Source organism: Somniosus microcephalus, chromosome 6, assembly GCF_052327205.1.
Source record: "Somniosus microcephalus isolate GS21.2 chromosome 6, FLI_Smic_1.0, whole genome shotgun sequence".
Lineage (NCBI taxonomy): Eukaryota > Metazoa > Chordata > Chondrichthyes > Squaliformes > Somniosidae > Somniosus > Somniosus microcephalus.
The window spans coordinates 10,295,726-10,312,895 of record NC_140992.1 but is presented as its reverse complement, the minus strand read 5'-3'; the positions used below and the strand labels follow the sequence as shown (position 1 = coordinate 10,312,895).

At 44.1% G+C, this 17,170-nt stretch overlaps 1 protein-coding gene across 2 annotated transcripts in view; it reads left to right on the top strand.

Annotated features, from left to right (window-relative positions):
• The window catches only part of LOC147115444 (IgGFc-binding protein-like), a 169,140-nt gene that overhangs the window by 126,714 nt on the left and 25,256 nt on the right, over positions 1-17,170 (top strand). For both annotated transcript variants that reach the window (XM_085989698.1, XM_085989697.1), the window contains exons 36-41: positions 1,298-1,545; positions 2,284-2,413; positions 8,353-8,458; positions 10,384-10,563; positions 11,784-11,914; positions 16,223-16,422. In XM_085989698.1, the coding sequence (XP_085845824.1) occupies positions 1,298-1,545; positions 2,284-2,413; positions 8,353-8,458; positions 10,384-10,563; positions 11,784-11,914; positions 16,223-16,422 (995 nt within the window). The remainder of the gene's footprint in view (positions 1-1,297; positions 1,546-2,283; positions 2,414-8,352; positions 8,459-10,383; positions 10,564-11,783; positions 11,915-16,222; positions 16,423-17,170) is intronic.

Here is a 17,170-nt window from a genome sequence, read left to right as displayed (position 1 = left end):
CGGCCAGCAACAAAAATGGCCGCCCCGCACCTCGCCTTTAAATTGCGCCTCCCTGGCTGCAGGTACATCCCCCTGACCCCGTCGGACATAGCGTCCAGCGGTAAGTCGGGGGCGCTCCCGAAGATCATGGCCGGGGCATGAGCGGGGCGCTGCGCACACCAATGATGTCATCGCCAGCAGCGCAGGGCGCTACCAGTTAGCGCCACCACTAACCTCCCACTGAATTTTGCGGGAGGCGTGGGCAGTGCCGCGCCCGGGCGCTAGTTGGTTTGCGTCCCGTTAGCGCCCTCTTAAGGCGCTTACGGGAGGCACAACCCACTGAATTCCCCCTGAGAGTCTACAGCATATTTAACTGTGGAGGGCATCACAGTTGAGCCAGATGCTGTCTTTGATGTTTGCATGCATTCACTTTGTAGTAGGGGCCACTAGATGGTAATCAGGAATGTCTCTACAGAAAGTTATGATGAACCTCTACAAAACACTGGTTCGGCCTCAACTGGAATATTGTGCCCAATTCTGGGCACCGCACTTTAGGAAGGATGTGAAGGCCTTAACGTGCAGAAAAGATTTACGAGAATGATTCTAGGGATGAGGAGCTTCAGTTATATGGATAGACTGGAGAAGCTGGGGTTGTTCTCCTTAGAGCAGAGAAGGTTGAGAGGAGATTTGATGGAGGTGTACAAAATCATGAGGGGTCTAGACAGAGTAGATGGAGAGAAACTGTTCCCATTGGCGGAAGGGTCGAGAACCAGAGGACACAGATTTAAGGTGATTGGCAAAAGAACCAAAGGCAACATGAGGAAAAACTTTTTTACACAGCGAGTGGTGAGGATCTGGAATACACTGCCTGAAAGGGTGGTGGAGGCAGACTCAATCACAGCTTTCAAAAGGGAATTGGATAAGTACCTGAAGGAAAAAAATAGTCTCCTACTGTGCTGTAAACTTTCTATGAACCTCCTCCTCTCTGTCCCTGACATTTTCTTCTCTCTTGTTAGTGTATGATTTTTACTTGAGCTTCCCTCCCAAATCATCCTATCGTGTAAATTTGACAAAGTAACATCCTTATAATGCTCATTAGTGGCCATCTCAATGCATCACAGTGACCAAGCTCGACAGATTGCATTACTACTGGAATGAGCATTTATAAGTTATGTTTGAGCTTTGGAGTGTGAAGCTATGGCTGTGATTATGTGGTGATTTTGCAGTGAGCAAAATATTTTATAGATCAGGTCAGTAAGAGCACCTACAGAGCTCACTTTGATCTTAGCAAGATTCTAAATGTCTTTATCTTTCTCAGGGTTCAGTAAGTGTGCTGTTGGGGGAGACCCATATTACTTGGCCTTCGATGGTTTGGTCCATCACTTCGCGGGTAAGCGTCTCTACACTTTGGCGGAAACATCCGGCATTCCCGACAGACTGCAGGAGTTCAGGATTGTTGGCAAAAATGCACCTCTGAAGGAAAGGAAAGGCATTGCTCGCCTGCAAGAGATCTTTATCGAAGTGTATAACCATACTGTTCAATTCAAGGAGAAGCGGAAACTTGTGGTGAGTTGGCAAGCCAGCGTAACGTGAGCGGAAAACCTAGGCCACAGAATAATTCCCTATTTTAACTTTTCAAGCAGCACCATTGCAGAGTCGCCGGTTGCGGGACAGGCTCGATGGACCAGAGAGGGTCTTTGCCTGTCCGTCATTGTTCGTGGTTTACTGTGTTGCTTACATGACTGGTTTTAAAGCTGATTCTCTATTTCACGTCAGACACTTATGTTGTTTTTATATCCTCCATGTTTTAAGTACATTTTTTAAATAGAAAGTATTTAAAATAAAAGGATCAAAAACACATTAAAACCTCAAGAGCGACTCCATTTAGCTGCAATGAAAAATAAAAATGCAGGTAAGTACAGGAAACTCTCGATTTACCGGCACCCAAACAACTGGAAATCTCGGTTAACCGGCAAAATGCAGGAGTAGGTTCAGTTAAGTTTTTCTTCATATTAGTGGCCGTTTCTTGATTCTTGGCTGTGTAATCGGGGGTTCCTGCACTCGTTGCTAAGCAACAGGGACGCTTGGTCTGTGGTCGGGCTTCTTGCAGCTGTTGCTAAGCAACAGGGAAGCCTGGATTTGTTGCTGTGTACGAGCTCTCGTACCTTTTAACTCTAACTCTCTGTAATCCGGACTTTTTGATAAACCGGCACCACGCCAGTCCCGTCGGTGCCGGATAAAAAAGAGTTTCCTGTAATCTGTAACAACAGTGTTGACAGTAAGGAATGAATGGCTTTCTTACAGGTGGATGGTGAAATGGTAAAGCCCCCAGCTCAGCCCCATGATGGTCTTCGAATCTACCAGAGATCCAACAGGCTTCATCTGGAAACGGACTTCGGCCTAGCTGTCAGCTTTGATGAGAAAGATAACGCAGGTACTGTGTTAGTTATAGTTGGAAATGACGGTGAATTCAGCTTGATGCAAGTAAAATCTTTACAAGGGTATAATTTAAGGTTTTGAATGTTAGCAAACTACAGCATCAATTGATCTTCAGTATTAACTACTGATTCGCCAGCTAACCTTGCATCCAGCCAATTAAAATTGCATTTATAGCAGTGCTTCTGTGTTAGACAGCCTTACTGAAGATAGCAGCACTCAGGGGAGTGGACATTCAGAGTTACAAAAACAGTCTGGCCTTGTTGCTATCATATAAACTCAGGTATTAGAATTATACAGCACAGAAGGAGGCCATTCAGCCCATCGTATCAGTGCCGGCTCTTTGAAAGAACTCTCCAATTAGCCCCACCACCCCCTGCTCTTTCCCCAGAGCCCTGCAAATTTTTTCCTTTCCAGTATTTATTCAATTCCCTTTTGAAAGTTACTATTGAATCTTCTTCCACCACTCTGCAAATATTTCCTTTTCAAGCATTTATCCAATTCCAGGTATTCTGTAGAAATTTTTCTAAACCCATGAAATATATCAGCACATTCATCTTTATTGACATTAGTAACAATAACCTGCTGTGACTTCCTTCTTTACATTAAAATGTAAAAAGTAATTCTGCCCAGGGTTTCACCTGGTCAAGACACTGAGCCATGTAAATAAGGTCGGTCCCCGGCTCAATCCCCTTTGTGTTAAGTTAGCGGATCTCAGCAGGAGCGGAGGTCACAGTGCGATAAGTAATTTCAATGGTTCCTGGTTAGGGAAGAGAAAATCATCCAGAGGTGGTCTTCCTGTTTGTTATCCAGTGAACCCCTCCCAGAAGAGTGCGTGTGTATGCACATGCTTGTGTGTGTGTGTGCTTGCAACAGATGCCTTAAGAACATAAGAATTAGGAACAGGAGCAATTAGGAAGAGGGCCGTAGGACCCCTCGAGCCTGCTCCGCCACTCAGTAACATCATGGCTGTTCTTCGACCTCAACTCCACTGCCCTGATTCCCCTAGAGTCCCTAAATCTATCTATCTTAGCCTTGAATATACTCAATGACTCAGCATCCTCAGCCCTTTGAGGTAGAGAATTCCTAAGATTCACAACCCTCTGAGTGAAGAAATGTCTCATCTCAGCCTTAAATGGCCAACCCCTTATCCTGAGACTATGCCCCCCAAGTACTAGACTCTCCAGCCAGGGGGAAACAACCTCTCAGCATCTACCCTGTCAATCCCCCTCAGAATTTTATATGTTTCTTCTGTGCTGGAAACTTCTATGATTCTATAAGAACAGATTCAGATTTGCCTCTGGTGCCCTTCGCAATTGAATAGATTCACATATGAAGAATGAGCACTTGGGCAAGGTAACCAGTGCCCATGGAGCTGCATATCAACGAAGAGCCAAAGTCTGCAAGAGAGGAGTGAAGAAAATCAGCTGAAATCAGGGGTCCGGTAGCATAGTGGTTATGTTACTGGACTAGTAATTCAGAGGCCTGGACTAATAATCCAGAGAAGTGAGTTCAAATCCCACTACGGCAGCTGGGGAATTTAAATTCAGTTAATTAAATAAATCTGGAATAAAAAGCTAGTATCAGTAATGGTGACAATGAAACTACAGGATTGGAGCAAAAACCCATCTGGTTCACTAATGTCCTTTAGGGAAGGAAATCTGCCGTCCTTACCCGGTCTGGCCTATATGTGACTCCAGACCCATAGCAATGTGGTTGACTCTTAACTGCCCTCTGAAATGGCCTAGCAAGCCACTCAGTTATATTCAAGATGGCGGCTCACCACCAGCTTCTCGAGGGCAATTAGGGATGGGCAATAAATGCTGGCCTTCTGTCGACGTCCGCATCCCTTGAATGAATACATTTTTAAAAAATGAAGGGGATCGGAACTAATAAACCTAGGAAAGTTTACCTGTAGTAGGCAAGATCATTGCTAATCTGATCATATGATTGCACTTGTCTCTCTGTACCATGCCTTATTAAATAATTATTGCAATATAATCATCTAAAAGGTATTATTTTTATGTCCAGACCAGCAGTAATATTAGGCGTCTAAGTGATTTATTAATGTAAAGACTGAGGTGGACTTCACTTAGGGTGGTTGCACTACAGTATTGATGTTCTCTGAAAGTTTAAAACCAATAATTGCTTGCTGAATGCGATGCCCCCAGCAACAAGGAATGGTCATTACTTTTGATAGGCTCCTCAGTGACTGCACTCTCGACTAAAGTTGAATCTGAGTTTCAAAAGAAGATTAACTGACTGAATGTGAACTGCTGCAACCTGTTATAATGAAGATTCATGTCTTTGTGCCACTGCAAAGAAATATTGACTAACCCTCTCTTATTTTCCTTAATGCAACCACTTGTGCAAGCGACTAACTGCTTTTGACACAAATTCCATTATTTTCTCCGAATGTTTGGCAAATTAATTTTAAAAAAATTGTGGAATAAATTGTGCTATAGACTGAATCCCTTCACTAAAAACTGGTTAATCAGCTGAACGGCTAGTCTTGAAACCACAACACGACTTTATAATTTTGACAGGGATTACTACTTAAAGGATGAAGCACTAATTCAGCTTAAGGCATGTTAACAATTTTGTTTGGTAGGCTCAGATACTGTCCCTTTACAAAAGTGGTGTGCAGATGATCCAGCGTATTTTCTACCAAGTATACGCATGCACAACTCAATTACTGCAGCACACCACAACAAGCCTTTCTGTCTGGACCTGAGCCCTGACTAGCTGGAGGAGAGCTTTCGAAAATCTTTTGAAACTTTTATTTTATAATATATTTGCTTTTTATGTATCTGTTTGGTCTAAAAAGATCTAGCCCTCTAATACCTATCGTACCTTTAATCTCTCCTGCCTTCCACCCTATCACAGACCTTCCCTTTTGATCTTTCCTCCCCGCCCTTTCCCTGCCCTGCACTTAATTAAAATCAGTTACATCTCTAACTTTTTGCAGTTTTGATGAAAAGCCATCGACCTGAAACATTAACTCTGTTTCTCTCTGCTAAATATATACCTGCTGAGTATTTCCAGCATTTTCTGTTTTTATTTCAGATTTCCAGCATCCGCAGTATTTTGCTTTTGTACTAGCCCTGTAATGGTCAAGTCTGGTCCTTAAAGGGGCAGAACATCGGTGGGAGTTGTTTATAGGCCGTCAAATAGTAGTTGTAACGTAGGGCAGAGTATAAATCAGGAAATTAGAGGCGCATGTAACAAGGGTAATACAGTAATCATGGGGGACTTTAATCTACATATAGACTGGGCAAACCAAATTTGCAGTAATAGTGTGGAGGACGAATTCATGGAATGTATGCAAGATAGTCTTCTAGATCAGTATGTTGAGGAGCCAACTAGGGAACAGACTGTTTTAGATCTAGTATTGTGCAATGAGAAAGGGTTAATTAATAACCTTGTAGTAAAGGGGCCTTTAGGTAAGAGTGACCATAATATGATAGAATTTTATATTGAGTTTGAAAGTGGATTTAGTTAAATCTGAAGCTAGAGTCTTAAATCTAAACAAAGCAAACTATGTAGGTATGAGGGACGAGTTAGCTAAGGTAGATTGGGAAACTACATTAAAAGGTATGACAGTAGAGACGCAATGGCTAGCATTTAAAGAATTAATACATAATTTACAACAAATATACATTCCTTTAAGGCACAAAAACCCCACAGGAAAAGTGGTCCAACGTGGCTAACAAGAGAAGTTAAAGATAGTGTTAGAGCAAAGGAAGAGGCTTATAATGTTGCCAAAAAGAGTAGTAAGCCTGAGGATTAGGAGGATTTTAGAATTCAGCAAAGGAGGACCAAGAAATTGATAAAGAAAGGGAAAATAGAATATGAGAGTAAACTAGCAAGAGAGACAAAAACAGACTGTAAAAGCTTCTAAAGGTATGTAAAAAGGAAAAGATTAACAAAAGTAAATGTGGGTCCCTTACAGGCTGAGACAGGCGAAATTATAATGGGGAATAAGGAAATGGCAGAGAAATTAAACAAATGCTTTTGTGTCTGTCTTCAGGGAAGAAGACGCAAAAACTTCCCAGAAATAATGGAGAACCAAGGCTGTAGCGAGAATGAAGAACTGAAAGAAAGTAGTATTAGTAAAAAAAATAGTACTGGAGAAATTAATGAGACTGAAAGCCGATAAATCCCCTGGACCTCCTGGCCTACATCCTAGGGTATTGAACGAGGTGGCTATAGAGATAGTGGATGCATTGTTTGTCATTTGAGGAGGATGCAAGAAGGCTTCAAGGGGATATAGACAGGCTAAGTGAGTGGGCAAGCACATGGTAAATGGAATATAATGTGGAGAAATGTGAAGTTGTCCACTTTGGTAGGAATAATAGAAAAGCAGAGTATTTTTTAAATGGAGAGAGATTGGGAAATGTTGGTGTTCAGAGGGACCTGGGTGTCCTTGTACACGAATCACTGAAAGTTAACATGCAGGTACAGCAAGCAATTAGGAAAGCAAATGGTATGTTGGCCTTTATTACAAGAGGATTTGAGTACAAGAGTAAAGACGTCTTGCTGCAATTATATAGGGCTCTGGTGAGACCACACCTGAGGTATTGTGTACAGTTTTGGTCTCTTTACCTAAGGAAGGATATACTTGCCATAGAGGGAGTGCAACAAAGGTTCACCAGACTGGTTCCTGGGATGGGGGGGTTGTCCTATGGGGAGAGATTGAGTAGACTAGGCCTGTATTCTCTCGAATTTTGAAGAAGAAGGTGATCTCATTGAAACATACAAAATTCTTACAGGACTTGACAGGGTAGATGCAGGGAGGATGTTTCCCCTGGCTGGGGAGTCTAGAACCAGGGGTCATAGTCTCAGAATAAGGGGTCGGCCATTTAGGACTGAGATGAGGAGAAATTTCTTTACAGAGAGGGCGGTGAGTTTTTGGAATTCTCTACCCCAGAGGGCTGTGGAGGCTCAGTCGTTGAGTATATTCAAGACAGAGATCGAGAGATTTTTGAATATGAAGGGAATCAAGGGATATGGGGATAGTGCAGGAAAGTGGAGATGAGGTAGAAGATCAGCCATGATCTCATTGAACGGCGGAGCAGACTTGAAGGGCCAAATGGCCGACTCCCGCTCCTTTTTCTTATGTTCTTAAATTCTTATATTCTTAAAGGGAATCCAGCAAAATTCCAGAACGTTCACCTATCCTCGTATCTCCACAGTTCAATCACAGTTGGCTGTTCTCCACGGACAATATTCCCAGCAACATAGGAACCGACAGTTCAAATGGAGTATTTGAGACTCAGAGATAGATATTGGGACTGCAGTGTTAACAATTACAGTAAACTCTTGTTTAAACGGCACTTAATCATCCGGAATTCTTTAATAACCGGCAAAATAGATAATTGGTAATCTTGCCAAATCCTTCCATTTTTCGTTTTTCCGAGACCGAGTTTCCCGCGGTGGCTGAGTTAGTCCATGGTTTTTATTTTTTTTGTGTTAAAAATTGCCTACCTCTCTGTTATCCGGAATTTTTCATCAACCGGCACCATCCCGGTCCCGTTGGTGCCGGATACGAAAGAGTTTACTGTACATAGAATTACACAGAATTCACAGCACAGAAACAGGCCATTCGGCCCAACAGGTCCGTGCCGGTGTTTCTGCTCCACGCGAGGCTCCTCCCACCTCTCTTCATCTCACCCCATCAGCATATCCTTCTATTCCTTTCCCCTCGTGTGTTTATCTTACTTCCCCCTTAAATGCATCTATACTATTCGCCTCAACCACTCCCTGTGGTAGTAAGTTCCACATTCTAACCACTCTCTGGGTAAAGAGGTTCCTCCTGCCTTATGAGAAATTATATTATCTGACATGAAATAAGATTATGGATGAAGGCCATAATCTAAAATAATTATTACCATTGTAGGGAATTTTCAAATATTAATTTGTGCTCTCTCTTTCTAGATATCACTCTTCCTGTTACCTACAAGAAATGGATTCGAGGATTATGTGGTAATTTTGAGGGAAAGAGCAAAAATGACCTCCTGAAACCTGATGGAACAAGAATTACGTAAGTGAAACATTTTGGTGAAAGTTGGGGTGTTGACAGAAATAGACCTACAACTGGTGAGCCAGAAGGTGCAGGTAGACAGAGGTATGTGTGTAAAAGCTGATGAACTTATGACAATTGGTAGAATGTGAGTTAGGGTGTAGAGATGTGAGGGGGGACGTCAAGTGATTACACTGATTCACAATAGGCTTTACTGAACTGTCTGTCCATCATAACATCTGCAATATTGTCGAACGATTTGTGCAATAAATAAAAAATCGGCTTCAAAAATTTGCACCTGTGTATGTCAGGTAAAATACCAGTTTATTGCTACTGTGTTCAGAATGTATAGTTTTTGTAGTACTATTTACAATAGCACTGTGCTAGCAGTGAGATCAGCCACAACTGTTGATGCAACATCGTAATCACAGTAAATTGTTAACTGTAACTCTAACTCGGTAAGAGAGGTTCCAGTCGGCAATCTTGCAAGGCTGTTGCAGTTGAAGTTGCTTCTCGCATGCCGATTAAACTTGTTCCTATCTAGAAAACAACCTCCATGCAGCACGCTCCCCCTCGTAAATATTTTAGTCAGGTGTCAGTCTGTGTAGGGCAGCTGCATTTCGCTACGCAGCGAATATCCGATTTCCAACCAGTGTAAATGTATTGGACAGGCTCCCCATGTTGCAGGAACGTGAGGCCTTAACCTGACAACAGATTCAAAGACCCGCAATTTTTCTAAGGATTATGGCTAAGTGAGGGAGAACCGCTAAATGCTGTCAGCTCCACTCCTGCACAGTTAACCTTGTTTTAGGGAATTATAGAGATTAACGTGCATATACACACACACACACACACTCTTTAAAAATGGCCCACAGAGACAGTCCTCACTTTTTTTTACTTTGAAGGTCTGTTTTGTGAATCCCAGCATAACAATGGAGAATGTGATAAAATGGAAAAGGCTGGAAACACACAGCAGGTCCATCAGCATTTGAGAAGAAACAAGACAGGTTAATGATTCAGGTGTAGACTACATCAGAGAATCATTTGGAGTAATTTTCTGATTGCATGCTGGCGGCAGGGAATTTTGCCCATTGACAGGGCATGTTGGAAAATCAGACAGCGTGCTCATGCGATTCTGAGCAAGGTTCCTCACTGCCATCGCATGCTTGGAAAAGTACCCCCATTGTTTCCTCTTGCTAAAACCAGATACCAGGCACATACGAAGAGAAGGTGATCTGAGCACATAGTATAGCTGTATTCACCTATGAAGTAACTCTAAGCTAAAGATGCTGTGGTTTGGGTTTCGAAGAAATGGAAAAGGAATATATTCCTTATCCCTCATTTTTGTAAGAACTTCCATTCAACCAATTTTTTGAGCACAAAAATCCAGGCTGACACTCCAGTGCAATACTGAGGGAGTGCTGCACTGTCGGAGGTGCCGTCTTTTGGATGAAATGTTAAACCGAGGCCCTGTCTGGTTGCTCAGGTAGACGTAAAAGATCCCACGGCACTACTTCGAAGAAGAGCAGGGAGGTTCTCCCCACTGTCCTGGCCAATATTTATCCCTCAGTCAACATCACGAAAACAGATTATCTGGTCATTATCACATTGCTGTTTGTGGGAGCTTGCTGTGCACAATTGGCTGCCACGTTTCCCACGTTACAACAGTGACTACACTTCAAAAAGTACTTCATTGGCTGTAAAGTGCTTTGGGACGTCCTGAGGCCGTGAAAGGCGCTGGAGAAACGCGAGTCTGCCTTTCAACCAGATGCAAATTAATGTGCTCTGCTTGAATGGCAAATTCATTCATGGATGAACAGGTGATTCTCATGATGAATGCCTCTGGTTCACATGTAGATTGAGACGCTAAATCTGAATCCAGTCCAAGGTGCAGCTGTTTCTTTTGTTTGTTATGAATCTTTTTATTGCTTGTTATCTGAACGCAGGCGAAACTCTAATACAGATGAAGACCTTGAACATATTGAATTAGACACTGGGTTTGACTTGCAGTGCAGCAAAGCTCAACTGAAGCTCGTAAACAGCACCAGCTACTGCGGAATCATCTCTGATCCAGTTGGTCCGTTCAGCGACTGTCACAGATTCATCTCACCAGAGCAGTACCAAATGTAAGAATCGTATGATCAGCCATGATCTCATTGAATGGCGGAGCAGGCTCGAGGGGCCGAATGGCCTACTCCTGCTCCTATCTTCTATGTTTCTATGTATATTTTGATGCACTGAACATACAGATTGACTACCAGCATTGCCCATACCCTGATTCACACCAAGTTCCCGTTCACCCATCACCCCCTGTGCTCGCCAACCTACACTGGCTCCCAGTCCGGCAATGCCTCAATTTTAAAATTCTCATCCCTGTTTTCAAATCCCACCATGGCCTCACCTCCTCCCTATCTCTGTAACCTCCTCCAGCCCTACAACCCCCCGAGATCTCTGCGCTCCTCCAGTTCTGGCCTCTTGCGCATCCCTGATTTTCATCGCCCCACCATTGGCGGCCGTGCCTTCAGCTGCTGAGGCCCTAAGCTCTGGAATTCCCTCCTTAAACCTCTCCACCTCTCCACGTCTTTCTTCTCCTTTAAGACCCTCCTTAAAACCTACCTCTTTGACCATGCTTTTGGTCACCTGTCCTAATATCTCCTTTTGTGGCTCGGAGTCAGATTTTGTCTGCTAGCGCACCTGTGAAGCGCCTTGGGACGTTTTACTAGGTTAAAGGCTCTGTATGAATGGAAGTTGTATCATTTCACAAATCTAACAATCCTCACCATGTTGGATACTTCACCTGGCTGTCTTATAACCGTCTATGCAATCAGCCTTTTACACATACACAGACTCACAAAATCTAAGATTTTAACTAAAAACTATATTTTTGTTTGGGTATAAAGTGAATATGAGTAAACAGTTGAACAAGGCCACTAGTAGACAGAAATGAACAAAAATGTCCCTTTCCAGTGTTAGTCTGTGTCTTGCACTCATTGAAAGGCAAATAACAATAGCTTGTTAAAGATACCTGGCGCAGACTGTGAAGTGCTTGTTCTTGTGGTCATCGATGTAGCCTTGTGTGGGGAGAGAGGATAGAGGAATAGAAAGAAAAAGAAACAAATTCTGAACTGCCACGCAGGATGCAGAAGACAATACTTCTGCATGCCACAGAATTCCCTTATTCACTGCTAGAAGCACCAGTTGGCCTCATTCTGCATTCCTGGCCCCACGCTGATTTTAAAGATTTTCTGCTGCACCTGTGCAAAGGGAATACACTTAGTTCGTCACATTATATGGTGAATGAGAACGATAGTTTTCCTACAATTTAAGTGACCATTTTCCATTCTAGGAGCTGCATCTTTAGCATGTGCACCTTGTTTAATATCGCTGAGACGCTGTGTCCCAACCTGGAACTATATGCACTGCACTGTCAGGAGCAAGAAGCCACTCTGGGAGAGTGGAGGAAAGACACCCACTGTGGTAGGGACTGCATTGTTACATTCTCTTTATATCTTTTGTTTTGTGAGGCAGGCGATGTTCGAGTAATCTAGAGCCGTCTTTTGTCTCCACTAGTCCTATCACCATCTCGTCTCGTTTTGAATACCTCTTAAAGTCTCTTCACTTCTGTTTTGTTCTCTCCCAGCCTGGCCTTTCAATCTATTTCATTTCCTGTGCTTTTCCAGTCTTGACAAAGGGTTTGACCCGAAACGTTGACTCTATTTCTCTCTCCACGGATGTTGCCTGGCCTGCTGAGTTTTTCCAGCTTTTTCTGATGTTCGAGTACGGTTGGGGTGCTTTCACACTATAGCGTTAATGTGAAGCAGTTTGCTTTGCACCAACGCTGCAGCTATCATGTAAATGCAGAGTTGGGGCCACAACTGACACTAGAGAAGGAGGAGCGAGACTCCCTGGATGATGTATTCTCACTCTGTGTCGCACCAGAGTCATTTCGGGTCCTGCTACCCGATTTACACTCTACAAGTTTAGCTGTGCTAACTTGTAGTGTGAATGCAACATTAACAACTGAATAATTAAGATTTATAAGTTCTGATGAAAGATCATCGACCTGAAACGTTAACTCTGTTTCTCGCTCCACAGATGCTGCCTCACCTGCTGAATAATTCCACCATTTTCTGTTTTTATTTCAGATTTCCAGCAGAATTTTGCTTTTGTAAGATTTGTAATTATTCTTGTAATTTTACATGCAAGTTTTATTCATGTCTTTTCCCAGTTTTTGTTCTGACAGTGGAAAGTTTCTGTCGACTGAATATCGAGATCAGATTGCAGCGTTTAAATTATTCAAGGCATCTGTTTAAAAAAAAAAGTGTTTTTTGAACATTTCTCACGTGAAATAGGGGCGTGAAATGTATCAGTCAGTCAGTGGATTCAAATGCAATTAAGTGACCATGGAGTAAAGTTTCTAATTCAGGCGATAGCAAAATACTGCGGATGCTGGAAATCCAAAATAACAACAGAAAATGCTGGAAAAACTCAGCAAGCCAGGCAACATCCGTGGAGAGAGAAATAGAGTCAACGTTTCGGGTCAAAACCCGTCGTCAGGACTGAGAAAAAACACAGGAAATGAAACAGATTAAAAGGCCAGTTTGGGGGCTGGGAAATGGGGATGAGAGAACAAAAGAGAAGTGAAGAGACATTAAGAGGTATTCAAAACCAGACGAGATGGTGATAGGACTGGTGGAGACAAAAGACGGCTCTAGATGAGGTGTGAAATAACCTCGGCCCCTATTACATTTTTACATATATTTTTTATCCACACCTTTGTTTTGTGCCCTTCACCCTTTTTTTCTCTCCCACATGGCAGCTGTCTCTCATTCTGCCAGCGCATTTCACACCTCATCTGGCAAATTGGTCCGCTGGCCTCAATAGAGTATAGCGCTGGCAAGCTCACCGGCCGCGAAGGGGCGGTGGCCAACAGCAGCCTGCGGTTTTTATGTGGAGCTGGGAGGAGCACCCCTGATACGCCTGGCTCCGCATTTTAAGTATTTTCAGAAAAATGTACCTTTTTGGAGGCGGCCTCCAGCAGCCCGTTAAGGACCGCTGGTTAGGCCGCACATAGAGCAGGTAATCGGGCCTGCAGCATTCAGGGCAGACCAATTCTCAGTTTGGGTCCTAATACATGGGTTAGGCCTGTTATTGGTATATTCAAGGAGCCTAACGTCAGTTTTAGGTGGCCACAGGGGGCGTCTCTACAGCACCCAAATCAATATGACATCAGATGTATTTCCCATGCAATTTGGGCCTAACAGGTGTCCCCCTAATAACAACAGAAATGCTGGAAAAACTCAGCAGGCCAGGGCAACATCCGTGGAGAGAGAAACAGAGTCAACGTTTCGGGTCGAAGACCCTTCGTCAGGACTGAAAAAGCACAGGGAATGAAACAGATTAAAAGGCCAGTCTGGGGGCTGGGAAATGGGGATGAGAGAACAAAAGAGAAGTGAAGAGACATTAAGAGGTATTCAAAACCAGACGAGGTGGTGATAGGACTAGTGGAGACAAAAGACGGCTCGAGATGTTTATTAAATGGATGCAGTGTGAAGTGTGAAATGCGCTGGCAGAATGGGAGACAGCTGCCATGTGGGAGAGAAAAAAGGGGGGAAGGGCACAAAACAAAGGTGTGGATAAAAAAATTATAAAAATGTAATAGGGGCCGAGGTTATGATCTGAAATTGTTGAACTCGATATTGAGTCCGGAAGGCTGTAAATTGGATTTCTTGCACCAGCTTTCCACCCAGAAAATGGTCACAACGAGGTCCAATGCCACCTCCACAATAACTTAGTTCTGAATTGCCCTGGGTCTCCATTACTGCATATCAAAATATGCCATCATCGAGGGGCTTGCCCTGGTTCCCGCCTCCTCGGAGATCCCCAACGTCTCCTCCTAGCCATCCATCCACCGTGTAAGGGGGCCGATCTATAAAAATTCTCATTATCTTCAGGGATCCATGCTTCTTCCCTAGCTCCAACGCCGCCGCCCCCCCCTCCCCACACACACTTTTCCAGTGGGGTTCACTTTCACCCTTCTGGTAGGCTTCACTTGCCTAATGAGGTAGGCGGCAGGACCATGGGGTATCATGCCCTAGTTTTACACTGGATCCCTTATGGGCCAGGGAAGTGGGCACTCATAGCGTAGAGAGTCCCTATTTCTCCCAATAAATGGCCTTGCAAAACAGACTGGGGCTCTGCCCCTTACGAGGCTGAACAAGAATTCCCAACTGAGGTCAGGACCCACTGTATCCAGGTCCTGATCTTTTACTCAGCCATTCCGCCAGACTTCTACCAGAGTTATGGTGAGACTCCAGCAGAACCATTCGAGGCAATTTTTTTTTGTTCATGAGATGTGGGCGTCGCTGGCAAGGCCAGCATTTATTGCCCATCCCTAATTGCCCTCGAGAAGGCGGTGGTGAGCTGCCTTCTTGAACCGCTGCAGTGCTTGTGGTGAAGGTACTCCTACAGTGCCGTTAGGGAGGGAGTTCCAGGATTTTGACCCAGTGACGATGAAGGAACAGCGATATATTTCCAAGTCAGGATGGTGTGTAACTTGGAGTGGAACTTGCAGGTGACGGTGTTCCCATGCGCCTGCTGCCCTTGTCCTTCTAGGTGGAAGAGGTCGCTGATTTGGGAGATGCTGCCGAAGAAGCCTTGGCGAGTTGCTGCAGTGCATCTTGTAGATGGTACACACTGCAGCGACAGTGCGCCGGTGGTGGAGGGAGTGAATGTTTAAGGTGGTGGATGGGGTGCCAATCAAGCGAGCTGCTTTGTCCTGGATGGTGTTGAGCTTCTTGAATGTTGTTGGAGCTGCACTCATCCAGGCAAGTGGAGAGTATTCCTTCACACTCGCGTCTTGTGCCCTGTAGATGGTGGAAAGGCTTTGGGGAGTCAGGAGATGAGACACTCGTCGCAGAATACCTGCTCTTGTTGCCACAGTATTTCTGTGGTTGGTCCAGCTAAGTTTCTGGTCAAAGGTGAACTCCCAGGATGTTGACGGTGGGGGATTTGGCGATGGTAATGCCGTTTAATGTCATGGGGCAGTGGTTAGACTTTCGCTTGTTGGAGATAGTCATTGCCTGACAATTATGTGACGCAAATGTTACCTGCCACTTAACAGCCCAAGCCTGAATGTTATCCAGGTCTTGCTGCATGTGGGCATGGACTGAATTTGGGTCCATAGTAATCAATCCTGAAGTTGAATCATTTTTATTGCACTTTAATATATCAATAATCAATAAGTATATTTAACTAAAGGATTAGTCAGGAAATTCTTCTTCCCTTTCATGCCTAGCAACAAACGAGACAAATTCTTCTACTGTTTCTACATCTAACAAACCATGTTCTGGGTTGTTTCCATAACAAAGACCCTTTTTAAGTGGCCCGGTCATTAGCCTGACTGGATGGGTGGTGGCTAGGTGCAATCAGTGAACGGGGGTTGCCACTCCACTCCCATCGTACACGAGTACCCTGCTGGATGTCAACCCAGTATTCAGAGACCAGAACTCTCGTCTCCACTCCACGGGGCTGTCTGAAGTGGGGCTTGAACCTTCTGACTCAGAGGCAGGAATGCTACCGCTAAGCCAAGGCTCGCCCCAGTTAGGAAGTTCGAGCCAGGAAATGACTTGGCAATATGAGTGGAGAAAGGCTTGACACGTTCATATGGTATTCCTTCATCTACTATTTTACTGCAGGCGTAAACTCATTTACTTAAAATTTGTAGCTTAGGGTTTTGTGTGTCTTCAAGCTTGCAATGAATATTTGCCTTATTACAATCCACAGCAATGGCATGTCCAGCAAACAGCCGATACAATATGCAGATGACAGCCTGTCCTGCTTCCTGTGGTAATCTTGCTGCTCCATCAGACTGTGAACCACCCATTCTAGAGGGCTGTGAATGTCTGCCAGGCTTTGTGCTCAGCGATTTCCAGTGTGTTCCCTACAAAGAATGTGGATGCACCTATCGAAACAAGTATTATGAGGTAAAATTAGCACTGATACTGACACAGCACGCACATTGCATGTGTTAGTGTACACTGGATGATCCCAGTTTACTGCAATAGTTTATAAATCACCGGGGGAGCGACGAGAGCTGGGGGCTTGCAATCCATGATTTAAATTAAAGCTGATTTGTTATTCTCCTGAAACTGTGGTGCCCCATTGTGTGCTTGTGAAGGTCAAAAATTTTATTTTACATTGATTTCAACCGCTGCAAGCAGTTTAACATTTTCAGAAGTCAGTTCTTGAGACTGTAAAGATTTTAACAATTGACTGTCAAAAGCCACAGTGCGTGCAGAGTAGAGAATGTCTGCTTTGTAACAGTGGTTGACACCCTGGGCTGGATTTTCATTCAGAAGTCGGGAAGGAGGTGGGACTATAACTTTCGGGTTTTAGTCCCACCTCCATCGAGATGCGGCCAATCCACGCGATTTCCCCTTGATTGACCTTGTTGAACCCGCCCAGCGGGCTCAGCAGGCCAATTAAGGGCCACCCGGCAACAGGTGACGTTACAGACTGAAATTTCACCTGTCAAGACGTGTTGACAGATGAAATATCAGTGTTTCACAGCTGTTTGAAGCTGTCAAACACTGACAGTCTCACTTCTAACCTGAGTCCTTCTACGCAGACTCAGTTAGAAATCTCGCCGGCACTGAAAGCTGAAGGCTGTCACTTTTGACAGCTCGCGGCCATTCTGCTTTCTGTGCCAGCTGAATGATGGACTCCCGACGC